Source organism: Aethalodelphis obliquidens, unplaced genomic scaffold (assembly GCF_003676395.1).
Source record: "Aethalodelphis obliquidens isolate GAN/ISIS:26980383/991018 unplaced genomic scaffold, ASM367639v1 scaffold19, whole genome shotgun sequence".
Taxonomy (NCBI): Eukaryota; Metazoa; Chordata; class Mammalia; order Artiodactyla; family Delphinidae; genus Aethalodelphis; species Aethalodelphis obliquidens.
This window is the reverse complement of record NW_020837963.1, coordinates 28,694,117-28,703,210: the sequence shown is the minus strand read 5'-3', so window position 1 is coordinate 28,703,210 and position 9,094 is coordinate 28,694,117. Positions and strand designations below refer to the sequence as shown.

At 47.9% G+C, this 9,094-nt stretch overlaps 1 protein-coding gene across 1 annotated transcript; it reads left to right on the top strand.

Annotated features, from left to right (window-relative positions):
* The first annotated feature begins 1,742 nt into the window (after nt 1-1,742).
* On the top strand, nt 1,743-4,314 carry LOC113626712 (translation initiation factor IF-2-like). The gene is made up of 3 exons (XM_027118401.1): nt 1,743-1,803; nt 2,932-3,521; nt 4,044-4,314. Exons 1-3 carry the CDS (start codon nt 1,743-1,745, stop codon nt 4,098-4,100), a joined length of 708 nt encoding a protein of 235 aa, XP_026974202.1. The 3' UTR covers nt 4,101-4,314.
* The last annotated feature ends 4,780 nt before the right edge of the window (nt 4,315-9,094 follow it).

The window sequence follows — 9,094 nt, the reverse complement described above, 5'->3', positions numbered from 1 at the left end:
GCTCAGCGGCCATGGCTCACAGGCCCAGCCGCTCCGCAGCATGTGGGATCTTCCCGGACCAGGACACGAACCCATGTCCCCTGCATCGGCAGGCGGACTCTCAACCACTGCGCCACCAGGGAAGCCCAACAACTTAGTTTTTGATGTATCTGTATTACATCTGAGACACTTCTGGGCAACAGAGATAAAATATTTCACAGATAACTTTTTCTTTTTTCAAAAGACAAAATAATCTCAGATGATCTGCTTAGGAAGAAAATGATGTTTAAGGACGTTTAGCATTTTCCTCACATTCAACTACATGTTACATAATAGAAGCACATAAATGCAAAGTAAAATACAATCTCTCAACTGATGAATGGGGGTAATTTCCCAGGGCATCAAATTAACAACATTGAGGCAAACTGTATTTAAGCCAATTGACAGCGGTATCAGATGAAACAGTTGATAACTGTGATAAAAATAAAGGTTACTTGTGCAGTTCAAAGTGTATGAGAGGCTCACCCCTTACAGCAAGACTTTTGGATTCAAATATATAAATGTGACTCTTTTTAGGTCCATAACCGTTTTCAGGGATGAATGTAATTCAAATTTGACACTAAGACTTAAGCCCAAGAATCAAATTCAAGGTTTTAACCACTGGGTTATAAACATTTTTAACCAACAATTTCAGAATTATGGTGCATTTACCTCAAAATTTAATTTTAGGCTTATGTGAAAATGTCCCAGGACCCCACAGTATATTTTTAAAAATTCAGTGGGAAGGTGCCTAGAATTCACTTCTTTTTGACAGCTGAGCCAGTGATGGTTACAAAGTACTTGCATTTGGACTCAATAAAGCAAGTGCTCTGAACACATCAACTGCAATAAAAATAATACATAGGTTATAATGGAAGCAAGAGACAATGTAACCTTAATAAATGGAAACACACCATCTACTTTGGCTGTTTATTTATTCCAGGACTAAAACAGCTACAAAATTTCTGAGTTTCTAATTTAGAAAATCTAAATAGGGAGAGAACAGTTTGGACAAGCTTGGCTAACAGTTTTCAAAAACTCATTAGTCCTGTAAAATTTCCATTTATCCTCTCACATTTGCAAGATTTCCAGCACATTTACCAATAATACCCTTTTCTTTTCAAGTTATCCTCACCTCCATCCGCAGTTCCCATATCATTAAGCTGAACACAGAGACATGACCGCAGAAAAGCCATTCAGCATTGCATGTCAATAATCACTGCTGAGACACAGGGAAGGGGAGATGCAGAAAATATTAAAGTTCTTTGGCAGATTTGCTTTCCTCCTGGTTCACCCAAACTTCGTCAAAGTTCTGAGGATTTTCTGCACATATAACGCTGACTTCAGTGCACCAACACGTATTTATTGGGCTAGGACTACGTGCAGGACTTTGAGCTCGGCCATGAAGGTGACAGCCAGAATCGGGAATGTGCCTCTCGTGAATGTGAGATTACGTCTGCGGTTACCATCACCCACAGAACCACCCGCTACACACAGGGCGAGTGCCTTCATGTCTGCTCACAGTGTGGCTCTGGCACTCAGCAGGTGCCAGGGTGGGTGACTGGCTGCGGGCCATGAGAAGGCCTCTGACGTGGACGCCACACGTGCCGACACAGATGAGCGTGCGAGCGTGAATGCGATACCTGGAGCAGCAGCAGCCATCTTGTGGTCATGAGGGAGCAGCACGAGGACAAACCAACGCATTAGTGCCTCTGCGAGCACCAATGGGCGAGCGAATCATCCCCTGCAACTGCCCAGTTCTGGCCTTTGGGTTCTATGAGAAGAGTAAACCTCTACTGAGGCTGTTAGATGGGGTGTCTGTTATTTGTGGCCAAATGCAAACTTAACTGATAGAAGGTTCTCAGGAAAAAGAAGAGCACATGGACTCTGGGTGCCCAGGTGGTGCTGAACTTCCGCCTTTAAGCAGTATTCAAAACTTCTTTTTCCTCTGTCGTTGCTGAGCGCGGTCTCAGGACCAGCAGCAGCCGCCTCCCCTGGGATGCTGGCAGAAATGCAGCATCCCAGGCCCCACCCCAGACACATCAAGTCAGGATCTGCATTTTAACAAGATTCCCCAGGTGGGCTGGGTGTTATCCTTTTGCAAAGCCTGGGGCCGTTTTGAATCCTGGGCTTTACCCTAGGTGGTTCCGATTCACTCGGTCAGGAGAGAGGCTGGCTGGGTTTGGAAATCTCCACGGTGACTCTGATGAGCGGCTAGGGCTGAGAGCCCTGCTCTGGTGACTACATCAGCGGTTTCACGAGGTGTGGTCCCTGGACCTGCAGCACCCACATCACCTGGGAACCCATTAGAAACGCAACATCTCCACGCTCATACCAGACCTGGTGAATCAGAGCCTCCGGGGTGGGCGCAGGGATCTGCGGAGTAACCAGCTCCCAGGTGATTCCGACGCGCACCCCAGCTCCAGGGCCACTGCTGAGCTTGACAGAACACTCACTGAAAAGAGGGGGAGGTGTGAAAGGTTGAGGGTGAAATAACACGGCGCGGGGGGCGGGCATCAGCGTGGTCTGAGCAGGGGGTGTCTCTTGCCTAAATGCCGCTTCTGGAGGGCAGGAAGTGAATTTCATTCATCTTCTACTCCTTCCAACAGTACAGGAAACAGCCATCGTCCATCCGTCCATCAACTGTCCCTCTGTCCAGCATCCATCTGCCATCATCTATCCATCTACCATCCATCCATCCATCCACCTACCTACCTATTACCTACCTCTCATCTCCTGCATGCAGTCAGGACTGTTACAGGCTTGAACAGATGTTGGTTGTATTTACCACCCTTATGTGTCCCAGGCACAGACTTTTCTTGCTCGAGTCCCGCCCTCTACGCTGTGCGTACGTGTATTATAATTTGCCCTTATTTTGTAGGTTAATCCTGTTCAGTGACCAGAGCTAACAAGTGTGGCTCATTAGTGAGCAGACGCCAGATCAGGAAGAGGGAAGAGGAAGCACTGTCGGTTCCCACTTCGTAAAGGACACCCCGGGGAAGCCCCCTGCCCTGTGGGATGGGGATGGGCAGAGCAGACCGCGGACCTTCGGGAATCTCAGTGTGCAGGCGGCACAGCCGCCCCGCCGAGGTCTCACCGTGTCCACGGCTCATTCCACGATCTCAGCCTGGACACGGCCAGGCCTGCGGGGCCCCCGGGACCCCCCAGCCCGCAGAGGCCTCACCGAGCCCACGCCGTCCCCGCACGCTCACCGGTGGGCTTTGTGTCAGGATCTCCGTAGGCCAGGAGACGGGAAACTGCCCAAGAGATGGGCTCAGGTCACCCCTGCGGAGACAGAGGCCCCTGCCCGAGACGGCGGGGCTCCCAGGCGGCCAGGGAGCACCCTCCTACCCGCGGGACGCCACTGGGCAGCAGCCCTGGGAGGCGGCGGCGCCGGCCCGGCACCTGCGGGAGGACACCCCGCGGGCGAGGTGGAGCCTGCGGCTCCTGGGCCGGCGCTGGGACCGCCCGACCTTGGGCCCCCAGTCGCTTCCGGGCAGCTGGTGGGTGTGCGGCTTCCTGCGCGTTCAGGGCCGCCCTGCCCACCACCCTCTGCTGTCCCGAGTTCTAACGCGCCGTGCGCACCCGGGGACGGGCGCTGAGGGCGCCCCGAATGCCCACACAAGGCAATTCTGTGCGACCCCGCAGCTGGGGACGCTCGGGCTGCCTGGGCTCTTCCCGCAGGGACGGGCCCGGCCCGTCCACAGGGGCCGACGCCCGACGACGACACAGCGCTTTGGGGGCAGAACCCGGGGCGCGGGGGATTCTTGGAGGAGCCGTGAGGCTGGTCTCCCCCGGCCAGGACCGTGGCACGGGAGTGCGGGGCAGAGCGGAGCCCCCGGAAGCCAGGAGGGCACCCGCGCTCCAGCTCCATCCCTGCAGGGTCAGGTACCCGGGGGCATCCTTGCGTCCAAGGGCCAGAGGACTTGTGTTGCATCCCATTTTATTGTTAATTTTGGAAAGTGTTGTACTTTATATGTTTAGAAAGGTTGCAGTGTTTCAAGATTGGTTTCACTTTTCTAAAGGAAACAGACTCTACCTTAAAGATCCCGGGCTACAGTAAGCGCAAGGATGGAAAGTAACCCCCAGCAGCTCCTAGAGAAGCAGCAGGTGGGGACGTGATGTCACTGTTGGGGAAAAAGAAGGTTCCTACACGTCTGCGTAACAGGGCCTCGTCTGGAAGCAAGAGGAGGCTGTATTCACACCCAACGCCCTGCTAACGTAATTCCCACGCACCCAAAGAAAAGCTCCTATCTCTTTAATTACAAAAGCAGGGTAAATACAAATCATACCGAATATGCGATTTCTTTAATTTTTATTTTTTTGCGGTACGCGGGCCTCTCACTGTTGCGGCCTCTCCCGTTGTGGAGCACAGGCTCCGGACGCGCAGGCTCAGCGGCCACGGCTCACTGGCCCAGCCGCTCCGCGGCATGTGGGATCTTCCCGGACCGGGGCACGAACCCGTGTCCCCTGCATCGGCAGGCGGACTCAACCACTGCGCCACCAGGGAAGCCCCGAATACGCAATTTTAAAGTGCATGTGAGACACAATATTTTCCAACATAACAACCAAGCTGCCCTTGCAAACATACGCCGACTGTTTTCTCTGCCCGCGAAGTTTAGAGAAACTCGCGTTCCCTCACCTCAGGGAGTGTGCAGCAATAAAATAATTAAGCTCAGCTTTATTTTCTGCTCAAAAAGCTCAACTTGTTATTCTGGACAAACAGGTATTTGCTAAGCTGAATTAAGTGCATGTCCTTAGAAAGTTGATTCTTAAAGGGCTGCTTTTTCAGGCACATACAGATTATCAATAAAGTAGAAATTTCTACAAAATAGTGAAGATCAAAACAACTTAAATTAGTTCTTATCACTGACTGAGATGAACATCGGGGTTTAAGAATATTTTAAAAGTGAGCTTTATCAAGGGCCAGGCAATGCCATTTTTCTTCAAGATCTTGGACTTACGTTCTCTTTGTAGTTCATTCACTAAGGCTTGATTTGGGGTATAGTGGTACTTTTTTTCCTGCGATTACAAGTACTATTTTAATGCACGTATAATTTTAAATAGCCTACACTTATTCCCTGCATGCACCCAAAGCGAATGAAGTCGGATACCATCAACCACACAAGAAAGGCAAAATGAACTACTGGGTCACGGTTCACTGTCGTCTTCAGGATCGTATCAGTCCTGGGGGAGCAAGAGGCTGGGTCTCCAGGCAGCAGACGCATGGGCCCTGCGGCGCACGGGCCTCTGTCTATCTCTCACCCCCTCCCTGCAGAGACGTGCAGACGCATTTCTCAGCTGGCTCCACGGGGCTCACCAGGTAAGTCCTCAGCACCACAGAGGATGCTTTGTTTGAGCCAAAGTGAAGCCCGCAGACAAGGGAGGGTGTCAGGACGCTAACTCATCTCCGAGTTTCCCTTTTCAGGACTTGGGAGGAAACTTTGAATTTGTCTTCAGTTAATAACCAAGTCCAGCCACGATTTTCATGTCTTCGAAGACAGAGTCTATATTTCTAAAACTGAGTAACTCAGCCCAGTGGAAGAGAAAGGTGACCGGGCTCAGAGCTTAGCCTCAGGGACCAGCCTTGAAAATAACCAAGTTATGATTTTTATTTTCATTTTTATTTAGTTTTTGGCCGCACCGCGTGGCTTGTGGGATCTCAGTTCCCCGACCAGGGATTGAACCCGGGCCACGGCAGTGAAAGTGCTGAATCCTAACCATCGGACCACCAGGGAACTCCCCCGAATTATGATTTTTAATTTATAACTTGATCTCCTACTGTTTCCCAGCAAAACAGTTGACAAAAGTGGCACAATCAGGGTTAAAACATAAATTGAAAAAACAGGAACAAGAAGCCAGGAGATAAACTCTGGATAAGGGACGGCAATGCAAAGGGAGAAACATGAAGGAAGGGTCTTTCAGCGGATGAGGAAGGAGTTCATTGTAACAAATGAGTTGGGAGACTCATTACCTTAAACAATACGCCAGGATTTGTTCAAGTCCTATAAAATGTCCTGAGGTTATGAAAAATGTGCAGTTGTCCTCAGGAAAAGCTAATCATTTACCAATATTTATTGATCAACTTCATTTTCCTAAATTGCCTATAGCTCTTAATTGAAAATCTATGAGGTTAACGCAGCTATAAAACTCTCGGAGATGTTGGTGAGTGTTATATTCTTTATGTCTCTGTTAGTGTTTTTTTCCACTGCTGGTACAGTTTCAAGACTGGCTTCTTTTATAAGTTGGTGGTCTTTTCTCCATATGTAGTAAATAAAGAGCTATAGTCATTTTGGGGTGAAATTATCCACTGGCTGGGTGACTTATTCAGCCCAAGTGTCTGCAGACGATGGCACGTAAGAGAATTGTTCACCTTTAGAAGAGAATGCCTTCACAGCACCTACCTCTTTTCAATTACCTACAATTTTTTAAAGTCCCAAATAGGAAACATCTGGGTTCCAGAACCCTTTTCTCGGTGACCCCAAAGCCCTACCCGTACCGCCTCTGCATTTAGGGGCAGCACCTAAAGCTCTGTTACTAAACATCAGAAACAGCAGAACAAACAGCCCCAAACAAGAAACCAAATAAAGGATGGAAATGCCGAAAGACAAAACCTAAAGGAGGTGTCCATGCTTCTTGCTCTCAAGCACAGTCATTACCCCAAGAACTGCTCCTAGACCAGCCGATTTCCTAGGGGGAAAAAACCCAAACAACTCTAGGCTTGTTAGTCAAGGAAAACGAATTCAAAAATCTAACTTATCTCTCAATTATTTGAATGCGCGGGGAAGTTTCTATATGCTTTTCCTACTGCGTATCCCTAAAACTTTCACCATCCGAAGGGTGGAAAATAGTTTTTCTAAGCCTGCCTGTTTTTCCTCGGCGGTGGTGTTTGTGGGCAGGTGTGACATATTTCTTCCTCTGGGTAAGTTTAGGTCATAACGAGAGCTTTTCCTAAGCTGTCCTTGACACCGTAAATAGAAAAAGTAAAATGAAACAGAAATGCTTTATAACATGTATATAATCAAGAGATGCGCCAGTTATAAAAGAAATGTGACAACTTTGGTCATTTAAAAATATTTGTGTCTCTACTTGTAAAAAGTTATGAAAATTCAGGTGTCCTGGAGGTTAAGCCAGAAAGAAAATTAATAAATGGAATCAGAGAGCACTGAAAGTACCAGATGGAACGTGAAGGAACTCACACTTCTGCAACTTTCCTAATTTATAGATAATACTGTGATTTAAAAATACGCACAACAGACCAGCTTAGAAAGTGTTTGGGGGAATTTGCAAAATTCCCGTGTTCACAAATAAGCACATTTGGGACTATGGTAGTCAGACGTTTATTTCCACGTTTGAATCAGATACAGTGAGTGATTCACATGGATACGCACAGATCCCTTTACTTCAGGGCGGGCTTACGAATCACGTTTTCCATTTAGTGGCGTAGAGAACCTCTGATAGAACAGAACACGAATGTACTCTTACGTCGATGACACCCCTTTCCTCTCTTTCCTGCCTCGCCAACTTTCTGGTCATCTCCCACTGGCTGGGGTGCGGCGCTCAGTGCAACCCTGAAGTCAGCCATAAGGGGGTGAGGTAGAGGCCCCCAAGTACAATCTCTAAGGCTTCCAAAGAAGTCAGACCACAGACCGCCGATGCGGTTATAAATCAGGGCAGCACACCCGATGTTAATAGTTAGGTTCTCAATCTTTCGCTGAAAGAACGAGAGATAACACCTGCTTTTAACTGCATCCTCTTTTGAATATATTGATGTATAGATAGACGTATATTAATTACCTCAATGAGGCGCTGCATGTGAGGTGTACAGTGCACAGGACAAAAACCAAACCATTAAAAAAAGTCTCTTTTCTGATAGAAAGTGCAGTCAGCGTAATGTTCACAGAGATTGACTTTATTTTACCTTAAATATAGTTGCATTTTAAAAAGCTTCAATAAATTTAATGATAAAAAAATCAAAGATACCAACACATTTTTCATGGTCCAAATATGATTCCACATATTTTCTTTAGCAAAGTCATTTGTAATAGATTTTTCAATATTTATATTCTTAGGTAATCATTTGTATTTTCTCTCTGTACAAATACCGTCAATTAGTCTGTCTAGTGAATTTTGGGGGGGGGAAGAAAGATGTACACTAGTAGTAGTTCTTTCAAAAAAAAAAAAAAAACACCGGCTCTTAGAAGAGGAAATTTTAAGGATCAAATTCTCCCCCGTTGTTACAGATCAGGAAGCAGAGTGAGGAGGGAAGGCTGCAGCTTTCACAGGGCACAGCCAGGCAAGGGGGCAGCCTGGCCCTGTCCCCACCTGTCCCCTGCCCGAGCCTCACTGCGGAGCAGCCAACCTGGGCCACTCGGGGCGATGCCCACACGCTCACGCCTGGTGACTTGGCACAAAACTGTGGACAGGAGAACGGCAGGACAATGTTTCTATGGTGATTTCATTTTAAAGTTTTCCCTTCATAAAAAATGCTGAAACAATACGCAGTATTTCCCACTTGAGTGCAAAAGAAAAGGGGGACTTAATTTTTTTCCTAGTTTTGTATTGACTATCTTGTAGATGAATTCTTCCTGTAGCTAAAAATCGGCCAAGAGACCTGCTGCTGATAGAAACGTTTCACAGCCTCTGTTTTTCAAAGAAGCACTGTGTCCCTAAAAAACTTCTTGAAGGAATGAACGAGTGCCTCAGTGCCGGTAATTAGCAAATGAGCACAGGATTTTGAACACAAAGACTGAACTCCGAGGCCCACAGGTTGGCAGGCATGCTCGCAAGGTGACAGGCAGGACACAGAATTACACGTATGTGACATTATTATCCACTGCAAGCATGCACCAGAGGAAAGAAATGAGGGGTTTGGACTTGCGCGGTTTAGACAGACGGCCAAAATAAATACGGTGAGTTGAAGGCGGTTGGGCTGGAAACGTCCGTGCAGCCCGGTAATAAAGAAACACCCCTGATGTTTGCTGCAGCTCCTTAAAGCCGAAGCAGGAGCTGGGCGCTGTCTGCCAAGCACAGAGGAAAGGCAGGCAGGGAACCCAGGCTGCCTTCAAGCTTCCAC

Excerpts from the sequence above, each read along its gene's own strand:
- LOC113626712 (XM_027118401.1), top strand. The coding sequence starts at position 1,743 with ATGGGCGAGCGAATCATCCCCTGCAACTGCCCAGTTCTGGCCTTTGGG. Across the intron at positions 1,804-2,931 it reads CTTTGGGTTCTATGAGAAGA|TGTGGCTCATTAGTGAGCAG; the intron begins GTAAACCTCTAC and ends AGAGCTAACAAG. Across the intron at positions 3,522-4,043 it reads CAGTCGCTTCCGGGCAGCTG|GAAACAGACTCTACCTTAAA; the intron begins GTGGGTGTGCGG and ends ACTTTTCTAAAG.